Source organism: Phacochoerus africanus, chromosome 5 (genome assembly GCF_016906955.1).
Source record: "Phacochoerus africanus isolate WHEZ1 chromosome 5, ROS_Pafr_v1, whole genome shotgun sequence".
Lineage (NCBI taxonomy): Eukaryota > Metazoa > Chordata > Mammalia > Artiodactyla > Suidae > Phacochoerus > Phacochoerus africanus.
This window is the reverse complement of record NC_062548.1, coordinates 131971850-131993872: the sequence shown is the minus strand read 5'-3', so window position 1 is coordinate 131993872 and position 22023 is coordinate 131971850. Positions and strand designations below refer to the sequence as shown.

At 44.4% G+C, this 22023-nt stretch overlaps 1 protein-coding gene across 8 annotated transcripts in view; it reads right to left on the bottom strand.

Annotated features, from left to right (window-relative positions):
* KIDINS220 (kinase D interacting substrate 220) overlaps positions 1–22023 on the bottom strand; it is a 95415-nt gene that overhangs the window by 47776 nt on the left and 25616 nt on the right. For all 8 annotated transcript variants that reach the window (XM_047782691.1, XM_047782693.1, XM_047782694.1 and 5 more), the window contains exons 8-21: positions 20582–20779; positions 18066–18164; positions 16106–16204; positions 14757–14855; positions 13824–14001; positions 10399–10563; positions 9292–9471; positions 8228–8393; positions 5755–5906; positions 5294–5583; positions 4450–4590; positions 3547–3790; positions 2965–3053; positions 1519–1663 (exon numbers count right to left, since the gene is read on the bottom strand). In XM_047782691.1, the coding sequence (XP_047638647.1) occupies positions 1519–1663; positions 2965–3053; positions 3547–3790; positions 4450–4590; positions 5294–5583; positions 5755–5906; positions 8228–8393; positions 9292–9471; positions 10399–10563; positions 13824–14001; positions 14757–14855; positions 16106–16204; positions 18066–18164; positions 20582–20779 (2245 nt within the window). The remainder of the gene's footprint in view (positions 1–1518; positions 1664–2964; positions 3054–3546; positions 3791–4449; positions 4591–5293; positions 5584–5754; positions 5907–8227; positions 8394–9291; positions 9472–10398; positions 10564–13823; positions 14002–14756; positions 14856–16105; positions 16205–18065; positions 18165–20581; positions 20780–22023) is intronic.

Below are 22023 nucleotides of genomic sequence, written 5' to 3'. Positions count from 1 at the left end.
AGCTGGAGGATAAGCCAGCTACACTACTGTGAGATCTACTCACGTCGTTGTGGGAGAAGAGCAACTGCACATCAAATCCAGAAGCTGCAGTCGAGGGAAGGTTCCCTTGAGGATGTAACCACTAGGAATTCACCATGTGGAGCAGCGGGTTAAGAGGCCAAGACGGTGTCCGTGAGGATGCGGGTGCAACCCCTGGCCTGGCTCAGTGGGTTAAGGATCCAGCATTGCCACAGCTGCAACCTGCCATTGTGGCGGCTCTGGTGCAGGGCTGGCAGCTGCAGCTCCCATTCAGTCCCCAGCCCAGGAACTTCTACAGGCTGCAGTACAGCCGTAAAAACAAAGAAACAAAAAAGGCATGTAACCACTAGAACTGAGCCATGCAGGATGAGTACAGGTCAGCCTGGCGAGGGGGGCCAGAGCAAGGGAAGGGAAGAAAGTCGGGACATTCGAACAAAAGAACAGCTACTGCGGCCATGAATTCATGAGGCTAGGAAATGGGGAGAACTGACGGCTGGTTTTAAAAGTGTGAGTGGATAAAAATAAGGCAAGTATCCCAAGTGTTCTAGCATATTATACAGTTCAGGGATAAAGCAGTAGGAGTGCCCGTCGTGGCGCAGTGGTTAACGAATCCGACTAGGAACCATGAGGTTTTGGGTTCCATCCCTGGCCTTGCTCAGTGGGTTAAGGATCCGGCGTTGCTGTGAGCTATGGTGTAGGTTGCAGACTCAGCTCGGATCCCGCGTTGCTGTGGCTCTGGCCTAGGCCGGCGGCTACAGCTCCGATTCGACCCCTAGCCTGGGAACCTCCATATGCCATGGGTGCGGCCCAAGAAATGGCAAAAAGACAAAAAAAAAAAAAAAAGAAAGAAAGAAAGAAAAAAGGAAGAAAAAGAAATACAGCAATAACAAGAAAAAATTTTGCCCAATGAATGCGTCCAAGGTTATTTTGTAATACTATCCTCCAAAATAATCCAATAAAACAAGTTCTAAATAAAGAACATTTGATAAAATAAAGTACATATTTAAAGTAGGAAACCACTTAAATATTCACCAATACTTTATATACTACATCCCAAATTATTTTCTGATACTAGTTCCATCCATCACCTAACGGTCCTAACAGCAGCAACCATTCATATAGTTTCAACAGATAATATTATACATTTTTACATATACGGGAATGAAAGCACGTACAACCTGAATTTCGCCATTTTAAACTACAAGTTAAATATACTCCGTTATACAACTTATTAATGTCATACCAAGAAAGAAATCAAACCTGAGATGAAGTTTTAAAAATTTTAAATCATCACGTTTTAAAATAAGACAACTTACAGTCGATTTTTCACTGTCAAAGCTAATACTGGTTTTACTGACACACTTAATGCAAATAAATCCGATATGGAGCGGTGCAAACATACAAACAGAGTACACACATCCTTTTGTCTCTGAAACGGAATTGCCGTGTTAATATTAAAGCTTATTACCTACCACACAAGAGTAAGAAAACAAAAGTCACCTGTCACAGAAACAATATTAAGCAATCTTCGCATGGTCTGAGGACTTATGTCACTGAACCAGTCCTCCGTCACCAGCAGTTTCGTCAGGTCGAAGGACATCTGCCGGGTGATGGTTCTCTGCACCTGCCGGCGCCGGTACGTATCCTGGAACAGTGCGAGGTCAGTGAGAACGAGCCCAGCCTTCGAGCCCAAGAACTTCAGCTTTCCGAGAAGTTTACATGTGTTTACGACGACAACAAAAACAATCCGAAACTCTAGTCAAAGCGGAAGATTACATGGTAATACAAAGAAGGATTACTCCCCAAGGCCAAGTATGTCACCCAGTAGTTACAAGTGATATGAGCAGCAACTGCATCAAATGCTACGGCTCAGCTTCAGAGCGATCGTGATGTACAAAGAAAGCTCTGCCTTGAAGATTGTAAACGAGCAGAACTGAGTAAAGAAAATACAATTCAAACTCTTAGGGGAGCTCAGTATGCACAGGAACCCTAAACTAATAAAGCAAATAACCCCTCGTCTAGATTTAGGGATCCAGCCTTTTGACATTTCGATCATTGGAAAATGTGTGCCAGCTATCTGAAGGGCGCAGCTGTCTGACCACGCTCACGTGTGCCGCAGAGTTGAAGGCACTCTCCTGGCGAGGGGTGGGGGTGGGGGACAGGGAGGCCCACCTCATCCAAGGACGAACAGGCACAACAGAGGTGGCTCCCGTCTAACGTCGTGAAACCAAGACCGTGGATGCCATCACAGGGGAGCCCGCAGCGCAGACTCCCGTTCAAAGCGAGCGGGCACGCCCCCTCTTAATTTAGAGTCACTGACCGTCATTCCCAACGCTAACTTGGCATCCATACTGGTATTTGGTAGAGGCTTAAAATCTAAACCTCACCGAAGACACATTTTTTGGACATGTTAAGAAACGGGCGGGGGTGGGGGGCCAGTGCCCACGCTCGCCCAGCAGAGCCATCCTTACGTGGCACGATCGCCGTGACCTTCCCGCCAGTGGAAGCTTGCCAACATCAGGGGAGGAGGGAGGCCAACAGCCAGAGAAAGCAAGGACTTGGCTCGCACGAGCGTCTCTCCCTCACGGCGATGGGGGCAGTGGGCCCCCGCAATGAACACCCCTGACCTGGGAGGAACCCAGTGGCTCTCTACCCTCGGTGAACTCATCTGGGGAGCTTTACGCTCGCTCTCAGGTTCTGATTCAGCTGGTCTGGGGCCTGGAGCGGCGCCCGGGCTGAGAGCAGGTTGGGGGGGGCAAGGACTCCTCTATGATGTACAGTTATTACGGCTCTAGGTTCAGGCATGCTCTGAAAAGCCACCTGAAGCGGAAAGGAAATCCAAGGACAAAATTTACTTGACGGGCTTAACGCAGCATTTACAGAAAATTAAGCTTTGTTTGCCCAACAGCAACACAGACACATGGCTCAAAACAAAGGGCGTCCTACCCGTCTATTGAGGGCCGTCTTGCTACCCAGTTTCGTCATCTCTCCGAGGCTGTTCTGCGAAACTCTCCTGTCAGCATCTTCCTGCACCCCTGAAAGAGTTTATCAAGACTTGGTGAGGTATGTCAAAGAAAGAGAGAAAAATACCATATGATAGCACTTCGATCTGGAACCTAACACACGGCACAAATGAACCTTTGCACAGACAAGAAACGCGTGGACTTGGAGAACAGACGTGTGGGTGCCGAGGGGGAGGGAGTGGGGTGGGCCGGGAGTCTGGGGTTACATTTGCAGTGAATAAGCAATGAGATCCTGCACTCTACCTAGTCACCTACGATGGAGGATAACGCGAGGAAAATAATGTACACACGTGTGTGCCCTGGGTCGCTGTGCTGTACAGCAGACACTGACAGAACACTGTACACCAACGACGGTGGGAAAAAGAAAATCCTCCAAAAAGGGAACTTATCAAGAAAGCACCATGTGCACTAACACTGTTGTAAATGACATTCTAAGAGGAGGGAAATAAGAGTATTTTTCAAGGCAAAAGGAGGTTTACCGTCAAAAACTACGGAACGACATTACCTGCGCTGTCCGAGCAAGGAACATCCCCGTTTGTGGCTGAGGTTACAAGGAACTTCCTGGCACCGCTTAGTCCGCGGCTGTTGAGGAAGACGGGCAGGTGAACTATGTTGCGCATGTAGTCGTGGCCGTTGATGTTGGAGTCACGGAGCACGCTGTTGAGGTTCTGGTTAATGGCCTTTATGATGATATGCGGGTCACTGGCAAAGATGGCAATGAATGGGCCTTTGGAAAACAGAACTCGGACCTGTGGTCAAAGAGACGTATGTTCAGGATATAAAGTTTAAATCATCCGAAGGAGCAAAACATCTCTGCAAGATCTGGGAAATCCTTTCATGACCGTGTTTTTAAAATAACGTTTCCTTTTCCTCAAAATATTATTCTAAATGAAAATAAACTGTGTTGAAGTCTCAATCTGGCTTTTCGCCATCTGACAATTTTTCAACATTTGGCAGAGAGAAAACCTCCAGAGAAAACAATGGATCCTGCCTTGTTTTGAGACACTCGGGAAGAGTAAGGGTGAGAGAGAATCTATCTGATGTTCTGAACACACGGGTCTTTGCCCACGGTGCCACACTGCTGCTTGCAACGTTCCTTGCTGCTGTGCCCACTTTACCCCAAACCACCAATTCTGCAGTTCCCACCCTGATCGCTATTCTAACCAGAGCTGCTTGTAAAGAAACCCAGAGACACTTGTAGACACTCTGTCCATCTTCCGCCTCTCTCTGCCACAAGCCAGAATTCTTTAAATCGCCGGGTGATGAAACTTGCTCTGTTTCTGCATAAAATGTGGTCATTTTTACACAAGAAAAGCATCATTCAAATGCTGCCGGGGAGACTCAGGAAGTCACCCTCTCCGCTGCCCCACACGTGACAATTACAAGCCTGAAGACAGTGGAGACGTACGGTGTCCAGCATCTGGAGAACCTTGTCCTGCTCACAGGCATCTAATCCGTCGATGATGACCACCAGCCTTGTCTGATTCTGAGTGAAGCTGTCAATGGTCTTGGCCATCCTGGCCATCAACTCCACTTCACACTTAAGAACCTGCGCAAGGAAAGGGAGACAGCACTGAAGACACGGGAACGTTCCGCACCCTTCTTTAAGAGCCCCAGAAGAAAGCCAAAGGCCTCGCTGCCAGCGGCGGTTCCAGGCTGAACTGAAGCGGATGCCTCACCACTGACAAGGTCACTTCACCTACATGAGAGCGCTCCTTACAGTGGCGGAGACGCGGTCATGTCCGCTTGAAAAGGGCAAACGCGGCCGACTGACCTCCTTGCCAAGATCACGTGCTTTGAATGGCAGGAGACGGACCGAAGGCAAATCCCAGTGGCCCAAACCCCACACACAGCTGGCTCCCTGATCAAGGGACCTTGCGCACAGGGAGAGGCTACAGATAATTGTATAACGTCCTTTTCATTCTAAAAGTACCATCCCATCTTGCACGTGGTGGTTCACTCTTCTTACTCTGGCAGGCTCTAGAAGAACCTACATCAGGAGGCAGTAGTTACCACCTGGGGAGTAATCTGCTAACGCCTTTGAGTATCTTATCAAGGTCTACTTTATAAAAATATGTTACTAAGATAACTTCTCCCACTTCATGTATGCATGCCCACGGGAAAAACGTGGCATAAAGCTAAACACAAATGCAACACCATGACAGGCAGAGAGCAGATGCCCTGGAGCCCCAGGCCCTGGAACGGGGAGCTCATTCACCCCAGAGCTGTTTCTAATAATCAGTGACGCTTACTTTCATGAATCCTTCGCTCTTCAGTTTGTGCAGCTTGGAGGCAGCGCTGTGGAGGCGCTTCCTTTGCGAATTCAGGAGCGAGTCCAGCACCTGCCACCACGTCCGACAGTTCAGCACGACGGCCAAGCCCACTATCGAAGCAATCGCTATGAGGACCGCATTCACTGTCAGGTGTTTGGGGTCAACTCTGAAGATGGCCAGGAGGGTGATCCCGGCAATGATGCAGCCAAAGATGAAAAGGAAGATGACGAAAGACGGGAGGCAACACGTTTTCTTCCATTTCTTCTTACCTGTAACGTAACCAATGGTTTTAACAGGATTTAATAAGTATCACGCACCCAGGAAATCCCAATCGTTTCGGTGGCAGCACACGCGACATCTGATGTCTGTCCACGGGTCTCACGCGTTTCATTCATCCCATCCTCAACCACTGCACACACACAAACAGACGCGGGTCCTACCCTGCGTATCTTCGGTCTTAAAGACTCGAAAAAGCCTGGTGGCCAAAAAGCCGAACTCTCTTTCACAAGCATCCGAGAGGGTGGCAATCATCTCAGCCATTGAAGTTTCTCCGCCTACACTGGACAGCCTGTTGTAATCTGTGAACAGAAACCTGGAGGAGAGGAAAACAAAATGTTAGCCGTCTAAAGAACCACCTCAACACAGGTTCTCTCTGTATCCTTTATCCTGTATTTTCTTCACGTCTCTTTCAAAACAGGGTTTCCAAAACTCTAAGGCAGGCAGGTGCTCTAGTTAGGCGCCTCCCATTCCTAACCTCTTACATACTTTTCTCAGAAACGATAACGTCAAATGGAACAGAGTTACACGAAGTAATTCCGACTAAAGGCAGAAAGGGAAAGGGGTATGACGAGGCTCAGACCGGGAATCCCAGATCTCAGCAGATCTCATGATGCGACGATCAAAGGCGGCCCCACATCGCAGCCAAAAAGAGCTGCACAAGCAAGTCCTCTAACCTTCCTTATTGGAAGAGATTAGAATCTTGAGGAAAATATTATCATGATTAAGAACAGAAAGCCATTTAAAAACTCAAGCTTATTATGACTTATTTATAGCTTAAACATCTATCAGGAATTCAGAGAGACGCTGTAAAATACTCTTTTCCCAGATTTTCTGTCTCATGGCTGAGTTATTCATTCTTGAGTCTCTGAATGAATCCTATTTCTGCATTAGTTCCTTTCCACCCCTTTCCCTAAATCAAACTCTCGTGCCAATCCAGTAGATAAGTATCGCTTTCAAAACTACAACCAGAGAGTTCCCACTGTGACTCAGCAGGTTACAAACCCAACTAGTGTCCATGAGGACGTGGGTTCAATCCCTGGCCTCACTCAGGGGGTTTAGGATCCGGTGTTGCCATGAGCTGTGGTGGAGGTCAAAAAGGCGGCTCAGAGCCCACATTGCTGTGGCTGTGGTTTAGGCTGGCAGCTATAGCTTCCATTTGCCCCCTAGCCTGGGAACTTCATATGCTGTGCGTGCAGCCCTTAAATGCAAAAAAAAAAAAAAAAAATCTAGGATCTCAATGTACTATGTGTATGTGTGGTTTTGATTAATGCTGTGTTTCAGATTTGTTTGTTTGCTTTATTTAGGGCCACGCCTATGGCATATGGAGGTTCCTAGGCTAGGGGTCGAATCGGATCTATAGCTGCCAGAGCCACAGCAACTCCAGATCCAAGCCACATCTTCAACCTACATCGCAGCTCACAGCAATGCTGGATCCCTAACCCATGGAGCTAGGCCAGGGATGGAACCCACATCCTCATGGATCCTAGCTAGTTGTGGCACAGTTTCTGCTGTGCCACAACGGGAATTCCCAGATTAATGCTGTTTTAACTGCTGTAACTTCTAAAAAACACCATCTCAGTAATTTAAAATGTTTTTATTTTCTGTAAAAATATTTCCCCCAATTCTTTTATTCTAATCTTTTTCTCTTTACCTTTTTCATTTTAATTTCTCATTTATATCTTTTTCTTAACACTTAATCCTTTTTTTTTTTCTTGTCTTTTTAGGGCCACACCTGCAGCATATGGAGGTTCCCAGGCTAGGGGTCGAATCAGAGCTGTAGCTGCTGGCCTACGCCACAGCTACAGCAACATGAGATCCGAGCCGCATCTGTGACCTACACCACAGCTCACAGCAACGCCGGATCCTCAACCCACTGAGTGAGGCCAGGGATTGAATCTGCATCCTCATGGTTCCTAGTCAGATTCGTTTCTGCTGAGCCACCATGGGAACTCCATTAATACTTAATCCTATATGCCAATTGCTTGTAAGCTTTTACTTTTATTTTTCTCTCTTATATTACAGTTTTAATGTTCTTCTATTTATTTTCAGCTTAACTCACATATATTTTATCTGACAATTTTTAAATTCTTAACCTTTTGGTATCTATTTTATTATTTTACTAATTTCTATTGAATTTCTTTTGCTTTCAGTTTTTGTTTTTTTTTTTTTTCAGAATTTTCTGAACTTTTTTCCCACACGCTTCCTACTTGATATTAATAATAATTTTAGATAAGCAGGTAAATGTTTCCACAGGTGAGAAAAAGGCCCTCAAAGGATGAGCTGAGTTGCCAAGGTCACACGTTAATGTAGAGAGGTGGCAGGACTCCGTCCAGGACCCAGCACTCCTCAAATGGGTCTGAAGCATGAAAACAGGTGTCATGGGGGAGGAGCGGGGTTTATGCCCAAATAAACCTGGTAAATCGGAGTCGAACAGATTTCTTTATGGAAAGGTGTCTCTGATCCTTTAATATGCAAGAGGCAGATACCAAAATTTGTCTAGAGCACGTTTATTTCTCACATTAAAACGTTCAACGAACCAGTGTTTTTTGGAAGGTACATTGAGAAATGATGTGTTATAAGCTTCAATGTGCTTCATCTTATCAAAAGTTACTTCTGTCAAAGGGACCCACTCACCGCACAGGTAAAGCCTTCGTGGTTTGCTCTGGCAGCTCGGGTGGATTCACAAACATCAGTTTGAGGAGGAGCTCCAAATAGCCAATGTGTCTTGCCAACCTAGTACTGAGGACCCAGGCCCAATTCCAACTCTCTCCTTCCCTCCGTCCACCAAAGTAAATGACAACTGAAATTCACAGTTACGAAAGAGTTACTCTAACAATCATCACTCAAGCAGCCTCTTTTCTCCAAAGAGTCAAGTGTCAAGCAGTGACAGGCAGGCTTACATAACGTTCATGCTGTTTCCTAACTACTCCTCAAAGAATTCCTCAGTTATTTAACACATCAGGTTTGTGAAAAATGGAAAGTAAACTAAAGTATGACATAAGAAAAACAACCAGAAGGATAAGGCCTTAAACAGAAATATATTACTTGGTTCAGATGCGAATGTTAATGACTTTGGGTTTATCACTATTTGCAACTATTGAAGTCACCAATTCCTCCAAGAGGAAACCTATTTCCTTACTTACAAATGCAGACAATGACAAGAACAGGGATCATAGATACAGATATAGATATAGATGTGCACACTTATTATTTTGATCTTAGACAAAATAAACATCACACTGGAGTTCCCATCGTGGCTCAGTGGTTATCGCCTGGGAATCTCCATGTGCCATGGGTGTGGCCCTAAAAAGACAAAAGAAAAAAAAAAAAAAGTTACAGTCGTGATCAACATGCTCAAGAGCAGGCCCTGACGGCCATGAAGACTTCCTGTCAAAAAGACCTCAACAGAAATCACTACTCCACATATAAAAGGGAAAGCATAATAAATCGGAGTTCTGCTTCAATACCGACAAGTTTTTAAACGCTAGTTAACGACGCTAGTTTTTAAAGCTCTTCCAGCCTGGCTGGGGACAATGTTCCTCCAGGCCAACCTGTCAACAGCGAAAAGGTCAATTTTCCCACCTAATGATAAAAATCATTTACAGACTTTAGGAGACAGACATAGATAAAATTTTAAGTAAAACAATGAGTTTTGACATTCTCTACGTTTTTTAAAGAGATAAAAGGCAACAACTTACCAAAAAATATATATAAGAGAGCCAGGAAGCTCAAGGACACTGCTATTCCAAGATTTGGGTCCACTGTAAAAGCAAACAACAAACCAAGGCCTCCACAAAGGAGGAGAGTCAGAAATACGATAAGCCATGAAAATTGAAAAAGAGGTTCAATCTGTTGTCCTGCGAACGTTTTCATTTCATCTGAAAGAGAAATTAATGCAAAAACAATGTGTTTTAAGATGTACAATTTCAATTGGAAAATTTCACGCTTTCAACATAAAGCTTTACTGGGCACCTGCCCCTTTAGAAGGCTGCCACTCCACCATTCTAAGCCAACTTCTCCTCTGAGAAGCTTCCCAGGCCCAGGGGCACACCTACCCTTGGCCCTTGGCTCACCTGCTCTCCTGCTTCACCCGAAAGACCCACAGGGTCCTCTCTCATACATTCCCACTGGGCAAGATCTCGGTGGCACTTGTGTTCGTGGTTTGTACTATACACTCCACGTGTAAAACTAAAAACTATGACTTGGCTGTGTGTTTTCAAGCTGCGTATCACCGCCGTTCACCTCTGCTCCCCTGCACCGCTCTGCCTCCAAAGACACGGGAGGATCACTGCTCTTAAAACGGGTGCTGAGCCCAGACCAGCCCTAAACAGTCATTCTTACTACAGAACTTAGGAAAAATGTTACAGGCAACACTGAAACCTGTTCTTGAAGAATGCGTATTTTGCCAAGCACAAGGAGTGGGTGTTCGGTGGGAGGTGGGGGGGGGGGGGGGTCCAGAAAGCTCCTCGTAGAGGAGCCACTCAGGAAAATGAGCAAGCGGCCCCCTGCAACTACAGCACTGAGCGTGCAGAGGTGCCACTGGCAGGCGTGACCAAGCAACGTGACGCGTCTGCGAAGGGCCCTGGACAGGACGACTATAAACAGGACGTGCAGAAATCCGGTCCCAGGGAGCTTTAGGATGTTGAACACAACTGGATCTTGGTTTCAGAACGAGGACTCTAACGACCGACTGTGTGGAGGAGCAACGAATACCTCGATACACGGTTCTGTTTTTCTTTACTTAAAAAAAATGCCCAGGAGAAAACTTCGTTAAACATACAGACTTTCTACAAACATCCCTTTACCTTCCAGTTTCTTGAGTAAGAAGGACTTCCCGCTTCCCCACTGCGCATACAGCCCCACACAAATGGGCGGCTGCATGGTGGGTTCACTGAGAATGTCGGCCAGGGCACTGCTGTATAAATCATACCCAAGCATGTCACCATCTGTTTCGGTGGGAGACAAGTGTCCTGCAATTATAAACACACCGTATCCTTACATTAAAAAAAAAAAGGCATTACTATTAGAAAGGAACACCAATCCTCATTTTTTGTTTATTTGGTTAGAGGGAAACAACCTTGGCGTTCCCGTCGTGGCTCAGTGGAAATGAATCTGACTAGTATCCATGAGGACGCAGGTTCAATCCCTGGCCTCACTCAGTGGGCTAAGGATCCAGCATTGCCGTGAGCTGTGGTACATACAGGTCACAGACGCAGCTTGGATCTGGCGTTGCTGTGGCTGTGGTGTAGGCCAGCAGCTACAGCTCCAATCTGACCCCTAGCCTGGGAACCTCCATGTGCCGTGAGTATAGCCCTAAAAAGACATACATAAATAAATAGCATCTTTAAAAAAAAACTTTTGTAAATGGTTAGACCTGTGTAAAATATTTTCAGAGATTCCTAAGTTAATACCATATTTCATTGAACTTAAGATACCTATAATTATAAAATGCATCATTATTACATACAACTAAGAAAGAAAAAAAATGCTGCCAAATTATGACATAATGCTTTCTTATCCGTCAATCATAAGACATATTCCAATTTCAGAGATGCTAAAATGTGGAATAAGGTATTGGTTTAGCATCAATAAAATGATGAAAACAGAAACTAGCCCATAGGAATCAACTCAGTGTGCAGTGCCTACATAAAGGGGCTCTACCACGTCAGTGAAGGCCTAATAGACAACCAGAGAAAAGGAGACGGGCTGCAGTTCCAGGCAGGAAGGCTCAATGACTTAAAAAGAGGAATTGTCCCCAAATTAATCTACCACTTTAAAGCAATTCCAAGAAAAATCCATGAGACTACTGTGAAAAATCAGGAAGCGCATATAAGAAGCATTACGAAAAAATTTTAAGACTACCAAAAGTGGTTGTCTCTGAAGAAGAATCAAAATACATTTTAAAGCTGCAATAACTAGAACATTACAGAACTTGCACAGGATAGTGACGTGAGTGGCATTTGCAATCAGTGGGGAAAGGATATATTAATAAGTGGTGTTGGGAGAAGTAAGCCACCTATTCTCAAAATGAAGTTCAAACTCTACGTCTTAGGCTTTAACCAAATAAATTTCTGAAACATTAACAAATTAAATCCAGAGAATAAAACTCTAAAAGTACTAGAAGAAAATACAAGAAAAAAACCTCTTAACATTTTTGTGTGGAAAAGGCCTTTCTCAATATAATACTAAAGCCAGAGTGCAGGAAAAGACCAACAAATAAACCACAAATTTATATAACCTTGGGAGAGGGAATTTTAAAAACCCATCCCCATAAATAAAGAATAAGCCAGGGAGACAGGCACAACATGTAGGCTGGACCCTCGATCAATATCTTCAATATGTAAAGTCACAAAAATTATTTTTTTAATATTAAAAACTCAAGAAAAAAGCAGGCAAAGGATACAAAGAGGAAAACAGCAAAAATACATGAACATATTAAAAGATCTCAATTTTTCTGTTTTAATCATAATAATTTCACAATGCAAATTAAAATGAAATGTTTCCTTAGTGGTCTGATTGGCAAAGATTAAGGAAGCTGGAAATATCCAGCGTTGGTAAGGTTACAAGGAACTGCGCTATCATACATGATCCAAGGAGGAAAAAATTGTTGCAACCATTTTGGATGAAGTCTATCAAAACAATGAACAGCCGCTGACTTGCCGACTCTACTTTTGGGAGTTTAGTTTAGATTATTTTAAGAAAATAATCCTAAAAATGAGTGTTAATGGATATGTGCACAAAGATTTTCACTGCAGCACCAGCTTTTAATAGTAGACCAAATATTCATCAATAAAGAACTGAATGTACCATTAGAATTTAGAATGAAAGATTATGCAACAATTTAAAAATGGTATAGCTCATTATTTAAAAATTTTATATGGTATCACTCACTTTTTTTTAAGGCTATATAAATAGTACAAAACATCTTTAGAAATGTAAAGAAAATCCTGGTAAATCATTCAAACAACGACAAATTGGGAGATAAGAGACAATGGGACATTTGCACTTTCTACTATATTTGTGTCTTCATTCTTAAAATGTAACGCGTGTTATTGTATTTTCAGGAAAAAAAGTGTGTGTTATTATCCTCAGAAAAAAATATTTTAAAATATAAAAACTTATAATGCAATAGAATCAGACTTAAAAACAAGATGTAAGTAAACAGCTAAACTGAGAAGTGACAGGATTCTATTATCGCCTGCTGGTTTCTGAGACCAAAATGTCTCTTTTTAAAAAATTCTAGTAGAAAATTGTTCCGTGTTTCAAAAGACCACATACAAATGATTACATTCTCATGTGTATCCTTTTCAATCAAAAACTATTTTAGTACAATATTCAACAGGCTCTGCTAGATGTTGCAGAGGCCGTAAGGTAAGAAGAAACAGCCCCTGTCCCGAAGAACCTGAAATCTGGAAAGGAGAAAATTCTAAAAGAAACAAAATAAAAGGCCACATATAATAAGTTTTAAAAAGGGAAAAACAAACACAAGTGCTTAAGTATGCAAATGAAGCAAATTTTGTTTTGTTTTGTTTTTAGGGTCGAACCCATGACATATGGGAGTTCCCAGGCTAGGTGTTGAATTGGAGCTAGACCTGCCGGCCTACACCACAGCCACAGCCAGATCTGAGCCAAAAACATCTGCCACCTACACCACAGATCATGGCAATGCTGGATCCTTAACCCACTAAGCAAGGCCAGGGATTGAACCCACATCCTCATGGGTGCTAGTCGAGTTCTTACCACTGAGCCACAGAGGGAACTCCTGAAGCAAACATTTTATCTGGTGAGGCTGATCAATTAAAATATCACTGAGAAGGAGACAAGTGACTCCAGCCTTGGAGAGAGGAGATTTTAACCAGAACATTCACAGGACAGAGAGAGCACAGCACAAGCAAAGAAAACTGAAGTGCTTGAGGCCTGCTCGGAAGAGAGAGCACGTTTTGATAAAAATATACCTGTGAGAATAACAAGGGAAAAGATTTTTAGAAAAGCAGCAAGATTTTTGGAGGTCTTAAAAGCTGACTGTTGACTCTGAATGCGCTTAATTCAGAATGCCAGAGTACAATGCAAGAGAGCTTCGGACAGTCAGAAGCTATTTTTCCACAGTAAAATAATAACTTCCCCAACTTGCATTAGCTCCAGTTAAGCGATACATGCCAAATTGCTGTTGGTCTCAATTTCTTCATAGACAGTCACTTCTTAAAATCTCAGATACAAAACCCATACTTACTGGCTCCAAATATTTGAGTTAAAATACTTTTCTGATGGCTGCAGTCAATGTTGTAGGGCGTCTCGCCGGCTTTGTTGGGCCTGTAAAGTAACCTGCCGTCTTTGGGGTTTCTTAAAAGAAGCTCCGCCAGCTTCCGGCTCCTGCCACGAATAGCAATGTGCAAAGGAGTGTCTCCTTTCTGCAACACAGGGGCAGGAAACCCGACCGGTCACGTTGTTTACACATGGAATGTACAATTTTCATGTTTCTATAAAATCACAGAAAATCTGAACTTTTCACATTTTGCAGAGAACGCATGAATTATATGAATTTTCAGGGCAGCACGTGCAGCATATGGAGGTTCCCAGGTTAGGGGTCGAATCAGAGCTACAGCTGCCAGCCTACACCACAGCCACAGCCACGCCAGATCCGAGCCACATCTGCGACCTACACCACAGCTCACGGCAGTGCCAGATCCTTAACTCACTAAGCAAGGTCAGGGATCAAACCTGCATCCTCACGGATACGAGTCGGGTTCATTACCGCTGAGCCGTGACGGGAACTCCCATGAACATTTCAATAAAAGGACGAAGAGGAGGACATACGGCAGAACACTGTCCCCCCCCACCCCACCAGTGAACGTGAGCGCCAGGCGGCTTTGAGCGTATCTTCTCCAGCCCCTTTCTCCGCAACAAGCCCCCCACCCGGGACAGCCTCCTTGCGTGTGGTCAGTGCAGCTCCCTGTAGCCGCTGTGAGCCTTGGCAGGTCAGCTAGAGCCGCCGCTTTCACAGCACGCGGAGCCGCCCACTCCTCAGCACACTATCAAGATACCACGGCATCCAAATCCCACACGGGTATCCCCAGCAAGAAACCTCTCCCTCCGCGAAGTAAAATCGGGCCCCCACGAGGCCACCAACAGCCCTCTGAAAAACACTCCCCGCCTGGATGCTTACCTTATCCACAGCAGACACTTTAGCTCCTTTATCTAGCAGCAGCTCCACCACTTCAATATTTCTCATCTTGGTAGCCTTTATAAGAGGTGTTTCACCATCCTGTGGGCACAGATAAGAAGGTGTTGCTGGCTTAACATCTTTATTCCTCATTGTTTTAAGCCACATAAACACACATGTCAAGAATTCAAATATCTGAGAAGTCTATATTGAAAACGTTCTCAAGAAAACATAGTTGAAAAACTAACAAGCAAGTGCCTTTCCTTTCCCAGCCAATCATTTCTATCACAATACTTTTATCTCACTCAGGGGCACGGGATGTGCCCATCACTCATCAGTCGTTTCTGCCCTGGGCTCGCTGCTCCTGCCATTCCCAGGTCCCCACACCATCCGCCATCCTCCGCCATCCGGGCAGCTCCTCCAGAGGCTATTGCCCTGTCTCTCCTTCTCCCCACCAACCACCGCAGCCCCCAGCCTTGAACGTCCAGGCGAGCCAGCATCTGGACCTGTCAGATGTCTACACCAGCACCTCTGTCTACAACACGGCAAACGGGCTCGTACAAGCGGCATGCCTTGGCAAAACCTCCCAGGAGTTCACAATTGCTTTCGAAATCAAATTAAGAGGAATAAGAAGAAACCACAGTTCAGCTCTGAATTAGGAAAAAAGCAAATGTTGCTCAGAAACCACATGGGACCACATGGTCCAAAAGAAAAAGAAAAAAGATTACCCAGGAGCCACCACCTGTAAACCAGAAGATACCCCCGGAAACGCTCTTCCCGAGGGCACTGAGGTTATCATCACTGGTTTAGAAAATGCTGCTCCAAAATCGACAGCAAATGAAGTAAGAGTGTTTTATGGGTGATTTCATAAGTTTGCTTTATTCATTTCAGTCCAGAATTCCAAATACATTCTCCCTTGGAGAACTATTTCACATGACGTCAAATATAATGACCCGAGTCTTAACAGTTTTACACTTTCCACATGATTTGAGTAAAATAAACTCAAGTGGTTGGCCTGGGGAGTCACTCACAGGGACCTTTCAAAAGGAAACGTGGTCTGCCTTCCAAGCCACGGGAGCCTGAAATATTCCTGGGGGAATGATCTGTCCAGAATTTATGAAGAGCTGATACCATACTTCCTGCAAGTATTCAACTAAAATAACAAATTACACAATGCATTCTCCTGGGAACACCTCACTCCTGAAAGGATACAAAGTTACTCTTCAATTCAATACAGAACTTTACCGTAAAACCAGTATAATTCCAGTATCAAACCACTGTAAAAACTGAAAATAAGAAGCAGTGTTAGTATTTCGCGCTCGGTATTGCTGAGACAAGAGAGAAGTGTATACCTTCGTGCATATTTCAGTGTCGGGGTTGCACTGCAGGATATCTCTCACCATTGTCGCATTTCCTTTCTCCACAGCCCAATACAAAGCAGTTTTATTGTCCTATATAATTAAAAAAACCAACAATCACTTCATATACAATATGTTAGAAACAGCTACTTAGAAATATAAAATAATACTATTAACACTTCTATTAAAGTATGAATAGATCTTACCAAGCAGCAGCATGAGAGAAAATAGGAATCTTTATTCTCTCTTGCATTTACTTGTGAGAAATTCTTTATGGAAGAAGCCTAGGAACACCTAATATTTCCCGACTCAAAAAGCAGCGACCCCCCACAGTTGATAAGTGAGCTGTGTTTCTGGAACGCGATCAGATTTCAGGACCCTGCCCTGTCGGAAGTCATCAGTACCCAAGCTTTGCATCCTCTGATAAATCAGGTAAATATTCGGACCCCTGGCTTTTGGCTGTTCGTCTGCCCAATCTTTTCAAAGATAATGCATGAGAAATACTACACAAACACAAGGTGAACCGTTTTAGCATTTCCAGCTTTCTTAATCTCCTCCCCGTACCATATACTGATCTTCATCAGATTCTTCAAAATTCTAGTTTTAAACCAAAAATCGATCTATATGGACTTTGAAAACAGAGCTGGGGCAGGGGCGGGGGGGGGGGGGGGGGGACTGACTAAAACATAGGAAACCAGAATTGACCGACACAGGAGTTAGATGAAAGTCTACACAGGGGCTCCTGTGACCCACTTTTAGCGAAAAGATGATTTAACACCCAAGAGAGGGCGAATGACTCTGCTGCTGCCACACAAGGTCTCCTGCACCAAGGCTTCCTCGCCGGAGTCCCCTTCTCAGAACTGCACGCCAGCTTCCGAACCTTCTACGCGAGGCACCCACGCCCCTCTGGCCCTACTTCCCTTTCTGCCTCCACCTCTCGTCCCACGCTGCCCACGGTCCCAGTGACAACCTGGTTTATTCACCAGCTGGGGGGTACAATCTTTCACCGTCCACTTTTCCTGAGCTTTCTCATCCCGTTCTTCCACTACCCTTGCCGGGATTACCCAGCCTTCCTTTTCTCTCCCTAATCCCAACCTGTTTTTCAAACTTAGCTCAAATGCGCCCTTCCTTCGAAAGCTTTCTTAAGGCCTGCTTTCCCCACCTCAAGTCTCGTACACTGGAACCTTTCACTAGGAGATCAATCGCATGCTACCTCATTCCAAAGCGGCATCACTTTCCATGGGCACATTAAAACTTAAGAATAAATATAAACGAAACAAACTAAAACCTTCCTAACTAAAATATACGGTTCTTACAGGCAAGGCTCATGGCATTTGGTACAATACTTATTGTTTTGATTGAAAAATGGATTTGGATACAAGCTAAATGCAAGGAAAAGACTGAGCAGAAACGTAGACTGTCCAACCACAAAATGGGCTGTTAAGCAAGATTTTTTTCTTTTTAATCTAAAGCTCTTGACATATCGGATAAATTCACAACTTCAGAGACGCTTTTAACCTAAAATCGGTAACCTTTACAGCTCTATGAGCTCTGACTGCCTTCAGCAAAGTTCACAGGCACAACCAAGTGGTCCTGGGAAAGGCTAACAGAATGGGGGAAAAGGGGAAGAAAGATAAAACAACAGGAATAGAAGGAAAATGTACGGATGAAGAAGGCAAACAGAGGGGGCTGCTGAAGAAAACAGGATGCGTACACTCAGCGTGCCACCGACTGTCTCCACAGCACAAACCACCCACTTCAGGACTGAATTTAGATGTTTCTTTAGATATAAGGAAAGGAGGTGTATTTGAAAAACCTGAGCTTCTTTATGGTTTACTTCTGTCTAACTTGACGCGAATACAGAAATTCCATGATAACGGCGGTGAAACAACATTACATATATGAGGGTTTATAAGCTTAGCTCCACAGGAAATAGCACTGTCTTCACACGCACCTGTCCCCTGATGTCTATATCGGCATATTTTTGGAGAAGCGCTCGAACGATTTCCACGTGACCACCTCTGACCGCGCCAATTAACACAGTGTCTCCACTCTGAAAAGACAAAAACCAAGGTGAAGGGATGATGAAAACAAAAACCACTGTTTTGAAGCCAAGATTATCCACGTGTTAATATCAATAGATTTTTTTCCTGAAAAATCCTTGGGGAAAAACACTCTCTCTAAATAATAGCAAGTTTTTAGTTACCAATATGAACAGCCTTCAGAATAAGGGACAGAAGACTTCATACTTCAAAATGAGGACATTTATACCTGAGATTTCCGGACAAAAAGTTTAAAAGGATAAGTCACCCAGAATAAGCCATTCTCTTTGCAGGTAACCTCTCATTTCAAATGTAAATTGAATAAGAGGACCCATGGCTGTCAATGAACCAGATGGGCATTTGGAAATTACATAACACAAATCCCTTGGAATGATGCTAGATGACAAAAGCCATGGATTCTAAAAAAAGGAGCTGTAAAGCTAGAGCCATCTGTGGGTTTATAACCACATTTAATTAAGGGAGAAGGGTGGTTCCCAGAATAGCATCTATATCCTATGGACTTGGCACTACAGGCCAACAGTGCACCAGACTGACTCATTCCCCAGTGCAAGGCTTAGATGAAGCTCATTACCTCGTAAGGACATCTCTGCCCTGAAATTACATTCACCAAGCAATAATCACTAGTAATTATATCTCCCCGTGTTTCAAATGCTGCAAATGGCCTTTGTTTAACTGCTGAATCACAGACCAGTCGCATGGGTTTGGGTCGGGTGATTCCATCACCTACAGCTCGTCTCAATCCTAAGGGGGCCCCAGCGGGCTGGAGAGCAAGGTGCAGGTCCTTGAGGATGACCGAGTCTGACACCATGCTGAAGTATCTTAACTTCCACGTTCAAAGTGTACCTAAACCCCCAGCAGACACCCTTTAGCTGAGAACGTTAGCATTAATGTGGGTCCAGACTAGAAAATGAATAAAAGGGTCTAAGTGTTTGCGCCATGGACTATTACTCCAGGCACCGGGAAATAAGGTGGACAAGCTCCCACCCAGCTCTGGGAAAATCCACAGTCCCGGAGACCGACAGACGACAGACACAAAGAAAAAATCGGCTAACTGGCATGCAAATAAAATGCAGTGATGTAACAGAAAGTGATGGGGCAGACTGGGTAGCTGGAGAAGACCTTTCTGAGGAGGTGACATTTAGGCTGAGATGGGAAGGACAAGGAGGAGCCAGCCACATAAAGATCAGCATTCCAGGCAGAGCACAGCTGCAGGCGGCCTGTGGCGGCGACGAGCCCAGCTGTGGTCAAGAAGGGGAAGGAAGAGGTTAAAATGCTGCGAACTACTGAAACGGGAGAGAGAGGCACAAGTGAGGACAAAGCGTGAGGCCAGACTAAATCGAGAGGTGCTTATAAACCAAAGAGGGAGCACGCATCCCGGGATACAGAGGCAGTCTTGGAGCACACGGGGGATGCGCTGCTCTACGGATCACGCTGCGAACTAGCGAACACGAGGAGACCTGGTTAAGGCAGCACTGCTGTAATGATGGGAGGTGGACTTGGAAACGAAGGCAAGTGGACAGATAGAGGGTGCGGTTTGGACGTAGAGCCAGGGGAACCTGCTGAAGGCGTGGATGTGGAAGGTGAGGAAAAGAGAGACATCAAGATTAAGGCACAGTGTAAATCCACTATGCTGCGATAATTTTTAAAAAAAAAGACGACTGTGCAGGACTGCGGGCTTTCACAACAGGGGAGATGCTGTGCTGCTGTCCGAGACGGAAAGACGGAGGGAAAAGCAGCCCTGGGATGAAGCACCCATGAGGTGCGCTGCGCCACACGAAGCCCATTACACATTCGAGCGCAGGGTTCGAGCAGAGCTGGACATATGAGTGAGGACGTCTGAGAAAAGGTTATGGCAAGAGATACAACTTTAAAAACTTGAAAATCCTAAGTATAAAGGTGGTATCTGAAGCACTGGAACGACGAGTAACACCAGCCATGAAGGACACCTACAGGAAGGGCTGTTTCAGTAGGACATTTTCATTTCGTTTACTTGGTTTTTGCTTTTAGGGCTGCACCTGCGGCATATGGAGGTTCCCAGGCTAGGGGCTGAATCAGAGCTGTAGCTGCCGGCCTACACCACAGCCACAGTCACACGGGATCCTTAACCCAATGAGCGAGGCCAGCGATCGAACCCGCAGCCTCACGGTTCCTAGTCAGATTCGTTTCCACTGCGCCATGATGGGAACTCCTCAAGAGGACATTTCCAATAACCATATTATTTGGAAAGAAAACGTTAAAACTCCTTTTATAAAGATTGACGAGTTTTTTTACTTATCAGTTCTACCGGTAGACATAACAAAACCTTCAAATGTGTGTCATGCATGAAGAATCCCGAAAGGTGATGCGACGTGAGGTCACCCTCCATCGGTGTCACCACTGGAAGACAAATTCTGAAACGGTGACCTACCCGATCAGGTATATTCACATACGTTCCCGCGTCAAGCAGGTCCTGTACAATGTCCGTGTGGCCCTCCTTCGACGCGATCATCAGAGCTGTGTTCCCGTCCTTATCTGTCAAATTTACATTTGGGCTCCTCTTCAAAATCTCCCTCACGGACTGCGTGTAGCCTCCTTTGACTGCTACAATAAGCGCAGTCATTGAATTCTGAAAAACCAACCCCAAAAAAAGCCCAAGAAATTAATAACTTTAAAAAAAGAGAATTTATGTCATAACCAAAGATCTGACGTTTTCGAATAGGAGGCCTGTGACTAACAGTTACTTCTGGTAACAAAATGCAACATAAATAACCAGAAACATACTGAAAGTAGACAGGAAGCATATTTTCCATTTTTGAAGATACATTCATTCTCTTTGGTCAATGGGACCGTTATGACATTCAATTCTTTACATGCGCCTTGAAACTAGACTCATTTACACTGAACAAACCCTCTCACTAACGCAGCAACATCGAAAATAGCTGAAAGGACGATCCCCGAGATTAAACACAGCCCACCCAACAATGCAAATCAACTGCACTCTAATAAAAATTTAAACACACTCTAAATTAAATAATCTGAAGTCAATTAGACTTCAAAGAATTATCCATAATGAAATGCATAGGAAAAACCAAAGTAAAACAATGAATTAATAAGCTTAGAATATTCCAGGAAAAGTAACATATATTCTTCTGTCTTCCACAGTGATCTAGAAACCACATTCTCAAAACTGTCTTAGTGATTCTTTTAAAAACACTCACTGTGAAAGAAATATTAAAACTTATTCTTGAGACTTTGATCTATTTTGATGTATCATATAATTTCCCTATAGAAATATTTCAGTTAGTATATCAGCACCAAAAACTAAGGCATATTTCTCTTGATACTAAAATAACACAGCCTGGAGTTCCCTGGTGGCCTAGCGGGTTAAGGATCTGACATTGTCACTGCTTGGGGAGGGAGTTCGATTCCTGACCCAGTAATTTCCACATGCGGCAGGCATGGCCAAAAAATAAAAACATACATAAAATAAAAAATGTAACCTTTTCAGATTCTTTAGCAGTCAGTAATCACGGAGACAAGCCTCTCGGCCACTTGCTCAACTGTCCACAAAGGAGGCAGGTGAAAGGTATGCCTTCCAGGGCTAAGCAAGGTTCCTGCTCTCTCCACAGCCCTGAACTAGTATAAACCCTCGAAAGGTCAGCAACTAGAAGCTTCTGCCCACACGGAAAACAGGAGCAGGTGGGTGGTGTTATGCTAGGAAGTCAAGCATGCTTTAGAGCTCACTTTTGTTACACTGCAGGCAAAGACAGGCAGCGACTCGGCTCAGAATCCTTTATGACGGCCTCCCAAAATGTGATACTGACGGGTGTCAACAGAAGTCTTTATCGTTTCTTGAGCTTAAGTGTCATC